This window comes from Physeter macrocephalus, chromosome 12, assembly GCF_002837175.3.
Source record: "Physeter macrocephalus isolate SW-GA chromosome 12, ASM283717v5, whole genome shotgun sequence".
NCBI classification, from domain to species: domain Eukaryota; kingdom Metazoa; phylum Chordata; class Mammalia; order Artiodactyla; family Physeteridae; genus Physeter; species Physeter macrocephalus.
The window spans coordinates 50,622,166-50,638,670 of record NC_041225.1 but is presented as its reverse complement, the minus strand read 5'-3'; the positions used below and the strand labels follow the sequence as shown (position 1 = coordinate 50,638,670).

At 37.2% G+C, this 16,505-nt stretch overlaps 1 protein-coding gene across 7 annotated transcripts in view; it reads right to left on the bottom strand.

Moving 5' to 3' along the window:
- The window catches only part of TTC27 (tetratricopeptide repeat domain 27), a 184,497-nt gene that overhangs the window by 31,542 nt on the left and 136,450 nt on the right, over nt 1–16,505 (bottom strand). For all 7 annotated transcript variants that reach the window (XM_055089104.1, XM_055089105.1, XM_024118808.3 and 4 more), the window contains exon 14: nt 2,924–3,022. In XM_055089104.1, the coding sequence (XP_054945079.1) occupies nt 2,924–3,022 (99 nt within the window). The remainder of the gene's footprint in view (nt 1–2,923; nt 3,023–16,505) is intronic.

The following is a 16,505-nucleotide window of genomic DNA, read 5'->3' as shown; positions in this document are numbered from 1 at the left end:
CAGCTAGGCCTGGGGGCTACAGCTGCTGAGCCTGTGCTCTAGGGCCCGCAAGCCACAGCTGCTGAGCCCCCATGCCACAACTACTGAAGCCTGCATGCCTGGAGCCCGTGCTCCACAACAAAGAGAGGCCACTGCAACAAGAAGCCCATCAACACAACTAGAGAAAGCCCACACGCAGCAACGAAGACCCAACACAGCCAAAAATAAATAAATAAAATAAATTAAAAAAAGAAAAGTTACAAACTGGACGAAATTTAGGAAACAACTGTTTTTGAGAAGTTGGACAAAGGGTTACACAGGACTATGATACCTGAGAGAAGGACCGTTGAGTTGTCTCAACAATCAACCTACACTTCTATCTAGAGGCACTTTGAGGGCTGCAGCACAGAAAGGTAGAAACCAAACAAAGCACAGCAAGTCTTACTAAGAGGGGGAAAAGAGTTCAGAGTTCAGGGCTGAAAAGGTGGCTGAATTTACAAGACAAAATAACACAGAAGAGAGATCTGTGCAGAGAATAAGCTCCAGAAATCTCAATAAGCATCTCCTTGAGTCCTTGGCTGAATACTAAGCTATACATGTGCAGGGCAAAACTTCTTAAGGCCAGGCAGGGAACAACTACCAGACAGCTGTGAGCTGAATGGAGATTCTAGAGGTCACACAGTTCTGGGAGTTATTCAAGTTCCAACCAACCAGAGAGGAGAATTCTTACTGATCACCTGTGGGATTAAGTTCAGCCCCCAAAAGGTTATACCTCAAGAGAAGGTTGACAGCAACTCTGGAATATGGACAACTCCAGACCCACCTTAAGCTTAAAATCAAGCTGATTCACAGGTAAATTAACCAAATGCCAAAATAAAACTCTACCTTCCTCAAGGGAAGACAACAAAACCCAGAAACTCAACAACATAGCATCCACAAGTGTAGGATATAATTTTAAAAAATTGGTAGACACGCAAACAAGCAGGAAAATTCATCCATGACCAAATAAAAAATCAGTAAATAGAAACAGACACAGAAATTAAAGAGATGTTGAAATAAGCATACAAAAATTTCAAAGCAGTTGTTATAAATATAATAAAAGATTTGAAGAGAACATGATAAGGTAACAACTGGGGAATCTCAGTAGAAACATGAAAACTACAGAAGAACCAAATAAAAATTCTTGAACTAAAAAAAAAAATACATTGTCTGAAATGATGTTTAGGTTTTTTTTTAATTGAGATGTAACTGATATATAGCATTGTATTACTTTTAGGTGTACTACATAATGATTTGATATATGTGTATATATATCTGTGGTATATATTGATTACCACAATAAGTTTAGTGAATATCCACCATCACACATAGTATAACAAGTTTAATGAATAGGCTTAACAGCAGATTTGACATAAACATACGAGCTAAACCAATAAAACTCTTAGAAGAAAAGATAAGGTAATCTTCACGATCTTAGATTTGGCAACAGATTCTTAAATATGACACCAAAAGTACAAGCAACAACAGAAAAAACAGACAGGCTGGACCTCATCAAAATTAAAAACTTCTGTACCTCAAAAGACACTATCAAGAAAGTGAAAAACAACTTGCAGAATAGGAGAAAATATTTGCAAATCATATATCTGATATCGGATTTGTATCTAGGACATATAAAGAATTCTTACAACTCAACAGTAAAAAGACCAATAACCCAAATAGGTAAAGGATATCAATAAACATTTCTCCAAAGATGATACACAAATAGCCAAAAAGCACATAAAAAGATGCTCAACATCATCAGTCATCAAGGAAATGCAAATTGAAACCACAACAAGATACCGCCTACTAGGATGACTATAATCAAAAAGACAGACAATAATCAAAGACAAGTGTTGCCAAAGATGTTGAGAAATTAGAGCCCTCACACATTGCTGGTGGGAATGTAAAATGGTGCTTTAGAAAAACAGTCTGGCAGTTTCTCAAAATTTTGAATAGAGAATGGACGAATTGTGAAAACATTAATCTAAGTGAAGAAAGGCAGTCAAAAAGACCACTCATTGTATGATTCCATTGATATGAAATATTCAGAATAGACAAATCTACAGAGACAGAATGTCCATTAGTGGTTGCCTAGGGGTGGGGATGTGGGGTAGATGTGGAAGGTGTTTGGGAGAAATGAGGAGTGACTGCTAACAGGTACAGGGGATTTCTTTTTATGGTAATAAAAACGTTCTAAAATTGACTGTGGGGATGGTTGCACAATTCTGAATATAATTTAAAAAATCACTATATTGTACACTTTAAATGGATGAACTAGATGGCATGCGAATTATTTACCATCTCAGTAAAGCTGTTAAATATTTAAAGACTGTAAACTAAAAGAACTTTCTAATAGTGCAATTAACATAAGCAGCACATGCTGGTGAGCGACAAAATACATGTGACACTTTGCTGTATACTCAGCAAAGTATATTTTTAACTAAAAAACTGTTTTATCAAAACTATTTTCTAAACAAAACAATGAATAACTTAGCTATTAAGAGAAGAAACTTATTTCTAGATTTATAACTCATATAAACTTAGGGTGTGACCTTCTGCCAAAGGGATACCTTCCTCCAACACAAAAGGAATTGGTGTTCTTCTTTTTTTTTGACATAAAATAAAAGAAAGTTTGAATCTTTTTGCCTTCTTCTCTCTCGCTCTCTTTTTTTTACTGTGATAAGAACACTTAACATGAGATCAACCTTTTTAAAAATTTTAGGTGTACAATAGAGCGTTGTTACCTATAGGCACAATGTTGTACAGCAGATCTCTAGAACTTACTCATCTTGCATAACTGAAGCTACAGACCCATAGGAATGGCTGTTCTGAACTACAGTACAATTCAAATAACTTAAAGAGTACCAAAGAGCTGTAATAAGGAAAGAAGACCAAACAAACTTACGTCGGGTTCTAGAGTCACACAGCGCTGAAATGCCCTTGCTGAACCTCCATAGTCTTCCAAGGCCAGATAGGCACAGCCGAGAGAAAACCACACCCCGAGCTGCAAAGACCAAAAGACAAAGTCATTCAAACACATAGAGGCATTTATAGAATTAACCTGAAAATCATTTAAGATACTGTCAACAAACACACTACACTACTATAAAGAATGCAGAGCTATAATTTGGCTTACATTTTATATTAGTTTAAATGTAGGAAACTTAGCAATGGAGATGGCATTTTTCCATATAATTTTCAAAGCTAATACAACACTGAAAGCATGTGCAATATCACTGCATGTCTTTTACCGAGAAAGACCATTCTTTGTGTTAACCAACTCCATGAAAGCAACGGAGAGCTCTGTTGACAAGCCCTGATATTATAAATGTGGGATTAATCTAACATTTTTACTGAGCATCTATGTAACTATGTAACAAGTATACAGAGCATCAGCAGGTTCACAACTGATGAATGTATTACAAACTTGAGAGGGAAAATTTTTGCTTCCATCTTCAAGTTAGACCACAAATACTTCTGCAGTTTAACCAAGAGCCAAATTGCCCTAGCATGTATCTGTTTAGGCATGCCCCCCAAAACTGAGAAAAAGCAGGCTGAGAATCTGGATTACCAAAGAGTCATTCAAAGTGGAAAGCCTGACTTAAGTTAGTATGATTTGTAAACTTAGAGATGTAGAAAACAGGTAAATTAGGAAGTAGCTATTGAAATCACAAAAGAATTCTTTACATCACAGGGTTTCCTTAAAATTCAATAGCCTCTGCCAAAAGTAAGATAAGACTGATAAAAATTCAATGAAATTAGTCAGAAATGCAGCTACTACAACTTTGCTTTCCTTTTAGATATAGTTAGTAAGGCCAGCAGCAGAATGCAGTGTACTTTCTTACTTTCTTTGACTTCCAGTACAAAGGCAGTAAGCCAGCAGACAGACTTGGTTGAACCCTTTAGGGTGGGAAAGGAAATGAGGTGCTCTGTTATCTGTCCACAGCCTTGCACAGAGGCGAGTAGGAAGCTGCCCCTACATCTCTCCTACCCCTGCCATTCCTACGAAACTTGTTCCATATGGCTAGTTGAGGCCTGAAATTTCTTTAAGCAGATATAGATTTTTAGCTGATAATTAGAGATAAGGCTTAGAAAGCAAACATCCTTAGGCAATTTAACACTTTGCCTTGAATTCACAAGAGGCTATAAATAACTGCTATGAGGCGCCTTTAAGAGAAGAGATTTTGTTAGAGGTATAGGTAATGGCTAGAAATGGGGTGGCTGTGTGTTTGGGGGGGTGGGGGGGATGCAGAGGTACTAGGTGGAAATAAAGTTAGAAGTTCACTTTTCTCAATTAAGGGACTCTAGCAACTTAAAAATTAGCTCATTACACTTTGCTTTTGTCTGGTTATTTACAGAATTAACTGAAAAGAGTTCCATACTCACTAAATGTGACTCATTTTGGAAGGGCCTAAAGTCTGATGCTAACGTATAAAACAACATATAAAACAAGCTCTCTTACTTCTAACCTAGTTGAAAGTTTCAAAATCTGTGTATTATATTTCATCATTTATAAGGTGCACTTTTTTTTCCCATTTAACATCTCTGCAATAGATGCATCTTAATAACCCACAGCTGATCAGTTTTATTGGCAGCATTCAATTTTCTATACAAGATGGCACTTACATGTGCCTCTTACAATTGACAGCATCTTGTACCCCAATAAATCATGGCAGCAAGTTTACTTGGAATGAAGTATACCTCATTCTGGGACTAAATCAAGAAAAATGAGAATTACCCTCAAAGTTCTCAAAATGCATGTGCCCTGCTTGCTTCCTGCATCAGCAAAGAACAAACTCCCCACAAAACTATTTCACATGTGTTATAAAAAATAGCAAGTATAAATTTAAGATGTAAATAAAGAACTTTATTTTTCAATCCACCTGAAAAAACAAAGGTTACAAATGTCTGAAATTAGCAATTATCTCACAGTTCTAACACAAGCTGGTGATGAGATTACTGTTGACCTTTAGGTTTTTAAAGCAAGTCAATATTTTGTAACCAATGTCCTAAAACCAACGTAAATTTGATGAAAACCAGGCAGATGACAATTTAATATATAGTATTATGATTCTCTTTTCTTTTCGCTCTTGGTAATTTGTGTAATTGCTTTTTAATTTGCATCTGAAAAAAAAATTCTAGAATCATTAACTGCTAGTAGGTTTTCATCTACTGATAACATATAATTATGATGGGAAATGACTTCTGTACACATCCTATTCTTTGAAATCATGAAATGGCTTAAAAAAAAAAACAACTCTAGGATCTTCTAACTGCTTCTGGCTGACCCACTAAACCATCAAAACTGCATTCATACCCTGCATCTCAATTGAGGTCCTCGGAATTTGGGGGACTAAGGAGAATATTCAGTGCCTCTTACTCTTTTCATTTTAAACTATTACTTAACCTATATTATCCTCACTGGCATCTTGATTTAGGATGGTCATGCTCTGAAGAACAGAACATCACAAAAGAAAAAAAAAAAATCAAAAGAAGCTTCCAAAAAAAAAAAAGAAAAAAAAGAAAACTCACATGATTCCCCAAATTAAAGTTGTATATGGTTGAGTACCAAAGGTCTCTATCTTCTAGTCCAATACTATCAGATAGAAATATAATGCTAGCCTCATTACATTTGCTAGTAGCCATTTTAAAAAGTAAAAAGAAATGGGTGAAATAAATTTTAATAACGTATTTTATTTAACTCTACATATCCAAAATAGTATCATTTCAACATGTTATCAATATACAAAATTATCGAGATATTTTATGTTCATTTTTTTGGTATGACGTCTTTGAAACCTGATGTGTGTCCTACACTTACAGCATCTCAATTTGGACCAGCCACATTTCACGTGCTCAACTGCCACATGTGGCTAGTGGCTAGCGTAGTGGGCAGCACACTTCTACACTATTTCTCCAAAACACTGAGACAGACCCTGGCATACCTGCATCCCTCCCTTTTTTCTCCATTGAAAAAACTAGCTCCTCTGGCTGACACCCTCCCTTGGGCTCCAACTCCTCATATACTATAGTCACTGCTGTCCTCTCCATACAACAGCAACCAGAATAATTAGCACTTAATGAGCACCTACAATGTTTGCCAAGCACTGATACTGCGAGCTTCCCACACATTAACCTCATCTATTCCTCACAGCAGCCTTGGGAGGCAGTAAATATCACCCTCATTAAAGAGGTGACCATGGACCAGAGGCAGTCAGCGAGAGAGGAGAGATTTGAGGCCCAGTCAGTGTGACTCCAGAGCCCACGTCATCTCCACGTGACCATGCCGCCCCCCGCTACACCGTCTGCCCCACACGCAGCCATGATTTACAGCAGTGCCATCCTTGTCACCAGTAGAGAGGGCGGGGTGTTGGGGGGAAGGAAAGAGTCAAATTAACAGGTCCTGGGAAAACCCAGGAGACCAATTTTTTAAGAACCAGGGCATTATCTACTTCCCCCCTCCAAAAGCTCTCTTGATTAGGCAAGTGGACAAAGATGAAGCAGAAGAATGGATGGCTATGTTTGGTTGGAGGAAAGAGCTGAAAGGCAAATGTCTTACCAAGGGACTGGGCAAGGATGGAGAAAGATAATCATCTGACAGAGAGGCTCTGGTGGAGATCTCTGTGGAGCTTATTTCCAAGGCAAATTGTGAAGGCAGGCAAGCTATAGGCAGGGCAGTGATCTTTAGAAGCTGACAGTCTAGCTTTTTCCTCTGAGGGAGCCAGTACAGAAACACAAAAGCAGACCAACTATTTATCTTTAATATGATGATATATGCACTTGAAGAATGGTTTTAAATTATTTTTAAGATAATTATCAAAAAGAAGGAATGGTTGAAAACATGATCTCTCTTTGAATTTCCCTCAAAAGCCCCCTACAGAAACAGTGGAATAGAGGGAAAGATAAATGACTGGGATTCAAGAGGTTCTAAGGTACTGTATGACCTTGGCCATGTCACTTAACCTCTGAGTCTTAGTTCCCCAGTTGTTAAGTGGGGGGGGGGGGGGGGTGGATTAAGCAAAAATTCCAAGGCTCCTTTAGACCTCAGATTTTGAAAACCTGGAGGTGACAGGGTTCAAAGGCACATTAATGCCATCTAGTGGCAGAACAAGTACACTGATGATGCAAATAGAATACTTAGCATCAGCAGGGTTGACACACTAGGAGGAAATCAGTTCAATTACAGGCTTGGAAATCAATGAAAAGAGGCGGTGAGGAAAATGAGGCCTAGAAAGGAAATGATTTGCCTAAAGCCATACAACGGTTCCTGGTTTCTGGTGTGCAATACATGTGATGAAGAGAGTGACTGCAATACTTACTAAACCTCAATAATTAAAATAGAAATTGAACACTAAGCACCACCGGACAATGGGCATGGATTATTCTTAAAAGTTAATTTTTAGAAAGGTATTTAAAGCACATCTGCAATAGGTGCCATTTACTTCTGTATTACAATTTTCTTTCTTAAATTATGAGCCTACTACTCAAATTTCCTTCCTCCTCAAGGTTTCTGCAGAATGAATGAATAATCAGTAGCTTCACTTTTTTTTTTTTTTTACTAATTTTCCTTACAGGATTGACTGAATTTTTCTGATGTCCCATATAATAAAGTGTAACACGTTATAATTGAATCCTGAAGCCAAGCTACATTCTCCATTCTCTCCCTTCTACATCCCTGACTCATTCCCATGACCCCAAATGCAGATAAGTTGTTGAATGTGGCTTCATTAAACAGGAAATGACCCAAGCCAAATCCAAGAGAGCCATCAATGTTGTCTGGTAATATCTTTTCCTAAAATGATGCTTACTGCTCATATTTTTTAAAAATGTGCACTACCAACTCTTTCATAACCAAATTTCTCATTTACTATTAAATACTATGTTCTCCTCCCTAAGGAAACACAAGGCTTAACCTGCCAGCTTCTCCCTCTCTCAAAAGTTTCCTCTATGTCAGTGTCTTCTTTTAAACTACAAGAGAAACTAAATTTTATACACACTCTTTTTCTTTTACTAGAAAGGGTATAAATTGTTTAGTGTCCTCTTATTCCTGTCCTAGACTTGGTTACCACTGGTTCTTCTATTTGCCTACTCTTTCCAGAGAATTCACATGTGAGGTAACATGGGTGTTTACATATCATCTGCATGAAACTCTCCTGTTAGCTATGTCTCCCTATCTTTAGGCTACAGATAATGGGGTAACAATGATTTTCTACCACATTGCAACGGGCAGGACAGAAAACTCCACGACAACTGAGAACTTACTATGGGCCAGGAAATATGCTAGATACTTTATGCATATTGGCTCTAATTTTCCCAACAGCAAATTGAGATAGGGATTATATCTCCACTTTACAAATGAGGAAACTGAAGCTCAAAAAGATGAAGTGATTTACCTTGGGATTACTAGGATTCAGAGTCAGGTCTATGGCCGCAGAGCTCTGCCCTCCCCTCTACCCCTTAGTCCCAGCTACAGCCCAGATGTTATCACAGTGCTCGTATTTCTTGGCAGTTATGCAAGTTAGACCTTAAGAGTTTCATTTTTTTATTGCTTACCAATATGAGAAAGGAAGAACAAAAAGGAAAGAATCTCTTTTTTCTCTACATATTATTCGCATATGGTTATTCTTTCTTCTCCACTGGAATGTAAGCTCCAATCTCCTCAAACCTCCCCACCACAGTAACACAAGTGCACAACAGAAACTCTAACTCCATTTCAAATAAAAACATTTCTTCTTTCAAAAACTGAAATGAAAGAGAAAGTTGACCCCTACAAATCAAAGAACACAAGCTCTCAGGTTAATTAACAATTCTATCAGAGTATTACATCGTGGAAGTCTAGTCTTACATATAGCACAGGCAGGGAAGGGCTGCTTTGATTCCTCTAAAACGCCCTGGTCTCGCAGAGAGTCACCCGCTATCATGTGCTGGACTGTCCCATTACATCAAAGTTACAACTTCACTTTGCTCCTGATGAAAGCCCCAATGGTTATGTATTAAAGAAAAACGTTCAAACCCGACAGTCTTGTATTCAAGGCTTTCCATAACATCTAACTTGACCTCAGCCAAATCTGCCATTCCTTCCTAAATAAGACAACATCCTCTAGAGGCAAAACAATGAAGAGGTTAAGAGTTAAGTGCTCTGAAATCAGAAAGCCCCGCCCCGGTCCCAGCGCCACCCCTCATAAGCTGTGGGATCTCGTGTAAATTAATTAACCCTCTATTTCCTCATCTGTGAAATGAGGGGAATAACAGTAAGTAACTCGGGGATTGGGCTGATTAAAACTGTATGCAAAATGCTTAGAATAGTACCTGGCACCTAGTAAATACTCAACATTGGCTGCTAGAATTATTATTACAACTGAATTTAAGAATAAATAGTCAAAACCTACAGCTACCAAGAAACCTTTGCTTGCTACATGCTTGATTTTTGCACCTGCTAGTCTCCTTTCCCGAAACATATTTTCCTAATTTTTGCCTCCTATCAAAATCCCAACCATTCCTCCTAGTTCGTAACGTCTCCATCAGGCCTTACATCCTTTTCATAACACCATCACTAGGCACCCAAAGCATGATGTCTATTTACTCTACCCCTTGGTCACAGGAAAAGTTACTTCTGCCTCTTCTCTCCATTAGCCCATATAAACCACAGGAGAGCAAGAGGCCACATCTCAACACATTTCTTTCGTAACCCCTCCCCCAATACCTCCCAATGATTTTATAAAGAGTTCATTTACACTTATATTCTAGCTTAAACTATAGAAGATGCTTCATAGATAGAAACTATTATAATATTAATGCTCTCATCCTTCCTGTCTCGTTGGAAACATTATTCTGTTTCCAGAGCTAATGCCTTCATCTCTTCTCATTTCACTCTTTTCTAGAATGACATTCTCTAGGTTAGCAACCATCTCTCTCTATAACATTCAATCTCTCCTTCACTAACTGGATTCAACCACATAAAGGTCTCCAGTATCTTGAAAAGTTTTACTTGACTCTTCTGCCCCTTGGTACAATACTCTACATTTTGACTCTCATTTCCTTGACATGCTCCTAAAAAGAACAGTCTGTGGATGTTATGTCCATTTCCTCAGCTGCCACACACTCTTTCACCTCCTGAAGCTGGTTTTGAAGGTCATCAGTGAGCTCCAAATCCAATAAACTCTTCTTAGCTCTCTTTAGACTTTATCACTACACGTGATATTTCTTACTGATATTTGTTCTTCCTTTAGTTTCCATGACTCCCTTCTTTGGGGTCCTTCTATGCCTCTGACCAATACTCTGGTATATTTTGTTTGCATCATATTTCACTGGTGCTACTTCTTCTACCTTTCTCCAACCCCTGGAGATGCCTGAAGTTCAAGATTTTGCCTCGTGTTCTCTTCCAACACAGTTTTCTGTCCAGAATTCATTCACTTGCATGGATTCATCTTACTTCCACAGAAAAGCGCCAATCTGCAAGCTCATTTATTGGCCTCACTCCTAGGCTTCAGGCTTGGACTGGGTTTCAGTGGACTATGAACCCTCTGTACTTAGACACAGCAACATCTCTTCATCTTCAACACTCAAAACACATCATCTTCCCCTACCAAAGATACTTTCCCTTCCTCCTGAATTCTCTGTATCTATCAATAGGGACATTTCCTTTTTAACCAAACAACTGAGAAAACTGGCGTGTTCTCAGATCCCGAACTCTCCCTCAATTCTGCCAATCCAGTGAATAAAGACCAGAAAATTTTCCTTTATAATGAGCTTCAACCTGTTCTATCTTTCCATCCTCACTGCTAAAGCCACTGATCACTCATCCATGACATGCATCCCTTATTTAAACTTCCTAGAATATCACTTTTGTCATATCACTCTTTTATTCAAAACCACAACAGACTTCCATATCTGTAGGGTTGCTAATCCTGAAGAAAGGCACTTAAGGCCCTTCACAAACTAGTTCTGTCCATATCATTTCACAGTGGAAACTCTCTGCTTATAGGCTGACACAGCCCAGTTCATTCCCACATCCGTGTCTGGTTCACAGCAGGATCTTGATAATGCTTAGTGAGGCAACCACATAATGTACTGTTCAAACGGCAACATTTTAAAAAATGAAACAAGGCATTAAAAAATCATTAAAATTATAGGACCTTAAAAAGACCTTATTTATTGACCAACAAACTGTTGATTGTCAAATTGGTTTTACTACTGATATAACAGGGGACCTAAAGATGGTTCTATTCGAAAACCATTTTCAAAAGTAAAATTATTTATTGAAAAATAAAATATATTAAAAAGTTATAAATTCTGATTATCTGAAATTTAAAAATAACAAAAGGAACATTAAGCAAGCTATATATTTGTGACATTTGCATATTTCTCTAATATATTACAGAATTAAAATCAATTTTTCTTAGCAGATATTCATATCCTCTAATCAGTTCCTTAGTCATATCTAATACCATGTCATTGATATTTTCTGATAATTTTTTCATAAAACTGCCTGCTGTCTACTTCAAAGTTGTTCCTTATTGTTAATACATTTAGAATTGTTAAAACTTTTGATTGACTCTTCTCTGTAGGTCATAATGACTTTAGCTGAGAAACTATTCTTTCTAAATGTATTGAGGAAAAATTAAAAATAGAACCACTATATGATCCAGCAATCTCACTGCTGAGTATATAGCTGAAGGAAATGAAATCACTCCTCGAAGAGACATCTGCACCCTCATGTTCACTGCAGCATTATTCACAATAGCTGAGACATGTAAACAAACTGTCTGTCAATAGATGAATGTATAAAGAAATTGTGTGAGTGTGTGCACACACAGGGTGAAATATTACTCAGCCATGAAAAAGAAGGAAATCTTGCCTTTGGCAACAACATGGATGAACTTTGAGGGCATTATGCTAAGTGAAATAAATTAGACAGAGAAAGACAAATACCATATGCTCTCACTTGTATGTGGAATCTAAAAAAGCCAAACTCATAGAAATAGTAGAATGGTGGTTGCCAGGAGTTGGGGGTGGGGGAAAGTGGGGAGATGTTGGTCAAAGCATACAAACTTCCAGTTATAAGATAAATAAGTTCTGGGGATCTAACATACAGCATGGTGACTATAGTTAACAATACTGTATTATATACTTGAAAATTGCTAAAAGAGTAGATCTTAAATGTTATCATCACACAAACACAAAGGTGACAGAGGTGAGGTGATAGAGGTGTTAACTAATGCTACTGTGGTAATCATTTCACAATATATACATGTATCAAATCTCATTACGTTGTATACCTTACACAATATGTCAATTATACAATATGTCAATTATATCTCAATAAAGCTGGGAAAAATTTTTTTTAATGTACTGATATAACTAGGAAGCTCAGAGCAACTGCTGCTAAACAGAGATATTCTGAATTCTAGTTTTGTTAATACTGAAGCTTATAAATATTTTTCTTGGGTCCTGTCTTTTGGCCTCCATTTAGAGTACCTTTCTTCAACAAATATTTTTAACAGGACATCAAATAATTCATCAAATTTATGATTCTTTGTAAGTTTCATCAAATTTACAAATTTATAAATTATAGGCCTTCTCAATTACATTCTATTCTAGAATAGAATATAAATTTATTGAGTTAAAATCAAAAGCTCAGTCAAAAGTTTTTGGCAAATTACTATTGATATCTTAAGTACAATGGTACTTGGTTATTTTTTTAAGTCCTTATTTTTTTAGAGATACATACTAAAACATTTAAAAATGAAATGATATATTGGGTTTGTTTCAAAATAATATGGGATGGAGTGGGGAAATATAGATGAAACAGGCCCAGTCATGAGTTAGTAACTTTTGAAGCTGGTTCATAGGCACATGGGAGGGGATTCTTTATTCTGGTCTCTGCTAGTATATATTTTGTATAATTGAAAATTTCATAACAAAAGGTTACAAAGAAAAGATTCCTCCTAGGTAGATGTTACAGACTGAACTGTATCCCTCTCAAAATTCATAAGCTGAAGCTCAACCCCAGTGTGACTGTATTTGGAGATAGGGCCTTTAAGGAGATAATTAAGGTTAAATGAGGTCATAATGATGAGGCCCTAATCCAACAGGACTGGTATCCTTTGAAGACGAAAAGACACTGGAGCTCTCTCTACACATGCACAGAGAAGAGGCCATGTGAGGAGACAGTGAAAAGGTAGCTGTCTAAAAGCAAGGAAAAGACCTCACCAGAAACCAAACCTGAAGGTACCTTTATCTTGGACTTCTAGCTTCCAGAACTGTGAAAAAATTTATTTCCACAGTGGTTTAAACCACCCAGTCTGTAGTATAATTAAACCACAGTGGTTTAAACCACCCAGTCTGTAGTATTAGTCAGCCCTTAGCAGACTAACACAGTAAGGATATTCAAAAGTACAATTATACATTATTAAATTAAATCCTGTACACGATTTAAACTCTCATTGTTCCTCTTCAAGATAAATTTCAATGTCTTCCTGTTTGAAAGTTTGCTTTCAATAATTACAATTTGGTAAAAGTTGTAAAAGCTGAAATTTTTTTGAACTCCATTAATTTAATACATAAAAGATTTCCAATTGATTTTGAACACAATGCAGCCAAAACGCAAGACTCCTTAAAAAAAAAAAACAGCTCCTATCATTATAGGACACTTAAATTGATTTATAAAAAAATTCTTCAAAAAACTCAAACATTTTTATAGTGCATTAGGTGATAGGCAGCAACAAGAGAAAGTATATACTGCCACACTAATTTTATTTTAATTCAACATCAGACATCACAAGAATTCTGTAATTCAATTACCCAAACAGTGTATATTAAAGTATGTGTAAATGATGACTGCTAGTTTTTATTTCCATTGGTAGAAGCTTGTTTGGACCATATTATGTCCACCACTACAACCCATTCCAAGTACATTTCTGCTCCACTGGTTTTCTTAATTCAGAAAGAGAATTACCTTTACCATGTTGTCATGCTCCACTAAAACTTGTATCCTTATTATCACCACTAAAAGAAATACTTTTACCTTTGATGTTTAACAATAGCATTCAGAATAATGTCAGATGTTTCAACTTTGATAGTGAATTTCCAAAAATTTTATTTTGAATCCAATAATTAGGTGAAAAAAATTAAAACCATTATGAGAACCAAATTAATGAGCTTTCTATTTGAAGCATCTGATGTCACTGATATAAAACTGGCAGATTCAACTGTTAATGAACTACTTCTGCTAAGAGCTAGCACATTAACAGCTATGATCTCACTTTTCACACACGCACGAAAAAATCTGGTATAGACTAATTTTCTAAACTAATTTTGCGCATTTTCATTTGCTCTAGATAAAAGTCCAGTCTCACATAATGACATGAAAATACACCTCCTACAGCTGCATATTAAATCGTCAACTTTGGACATGCTTCCTATTAAAACAACAACAACAACAACAACTACTAACTTCTGACATAAACACTAATGTTTCTTCAGAAGACTTGGGTCTTCTGGTTTTCGTGTGATTAGTGATATGATTACGGCCCCTGAGGTGGAATTTAATTATATCAGCTAAATCTTGGACAAGTTATATTAATACATTTATTTACTCTCTTGACAAGTGAAAATTAAGTTCTTAATTATTCCCTAAAAACACATTTTAATAATTTGTTTGCTTTTTGGAGATGACTGCTGCCAAAAGGGTTTATTATAAACTATATAAAAAGTTACTAAGCAATATAATATAGAAATAGTGGTACATTTAGACCATACAGTAAGTGACCAAACCCCTGCAGCAAGGGAATTCAGCCTATTCTCCATGTGCTTTTATTTCTGGCAGGACTGCTTTGCCTCTACTCCCCATACAACTATCTAGCCTACAATTCCCCATATTTCCCACTAATTCTGCCAACTGGTAACCAGGCAACATCATGCATCTCACAGGCTGCAGCTTGGCACAAGTGTCTGATATATACCAAGAGGCTTATACAGACATTGGCTCAAACATTTCTCCTACCACCACCCAAAACCTGAAGGAGGTGGCTGCCCTCAGCCACTCAGAGCAAACACAGTTGATGTTATCAGCAAGCATCCTACACACTGTCCTCTAAAGGACAATGTTAGTTAAGTTGCATCTGGAAAGCATTGGGGAAAAAAGACACAGGCTCCTACTGGCCACCTTTCAGATTTTACAGCATATCATAAAGTGGGAGCTCCATCCACCACATGCATTAAACACAACACTAGATGAGGCTATGGCCGAAGACAGAAGTACAAAATGAATGTCTATGAAAACCCATTCCAACTTCTTTTAATGTAACTATTAATAATAGCACTTCATTTAAAAAGTAAAAACCTGGGGACTTCCCTGGTGGTCCAGTGGTTAAGACTCTGAGCTTCTAATGCAGGAGGCGCGGGTTCAATCCCTGGTCAGGGAAATAAGATCCCACATGACGTGCAGTGTGGCCAAAAAATTAAAAAAAAAAAAAAAAAAAGTAAAAATCTGGGACATACAATAAACTGGATGTGTTATCAGGATGTTAGGTACAAACTAGGATAGCCACTTAGTAAACTCTCAAATCTTCACCTTTCTTCATGCTTTTCTCCTACCTGTGAAGCCAGTTCCCCTCCTGCACATCTACTCACTTTGCATCAATCAATGAACATCCAAGCTAACTTCTGTCCCATCTCTGGCTCCATCAGTCCACAGTGACCCCTCACCTCCTCTCAACTCCTATAGCCCTTCTGCCTATACATGTATCTTTTCCATACATATACTGCCAGTAATATCATATAACCTTACAAAGAAGACCAGTTAATTGAGGAAGAAAGTGAAGGAAAATTTTAAATTTTTAAGGGGGGTAAGGGGGAAAATTGACAAAATAACAGGAAGTATCTGCGCTCTGAGGGAGGGGTAAAAAATGATAGGAAGTGACATGTTCCTTTTTCAGGGCTACACATACTAGCTTGATATCTGAGCAATTTCTTTGTTTTTATTTGTTGCATAAAAGAGGGGACAATGAGAATAACTACCTAAGCGTAGACCTAAGGATTTATGTTTTAATTCTGGTCCTGAGTCTACAAAATCCTGCTTGGGAGGTTTGGTGACCACTTTCCCCACTTCAGTTTCCTTTTTTTTTTTTTTTTTTTAACCTCCTTATTGGAGTATCATTGCTTTACAATGGTGTATCAGTTTCTGCTTTATAACAAAGTGAATCAGCTATACATACACATATATCCCCATATCCGCTCACTCTTGCATCTCCCTCCCTCCCACCCTCCCTATCCCACCCCTCTAGGTGGTCACAAAGCACCGAGCTGATATCCCTGTGCTATGCGGCTGCTTCCCACTAGCTATCCATTTTGCATTTGGTAGTGTATATATATCCATGTCACTCTCACACTTTGTCCCTGCTTATCCTTCTCCCTCCCTCCCCGTGTCCTCAAGTCCATTCTCTAGTAGGTCTGTGTCTTTATTCCTGTCCTGCCCCTAGGTCCTC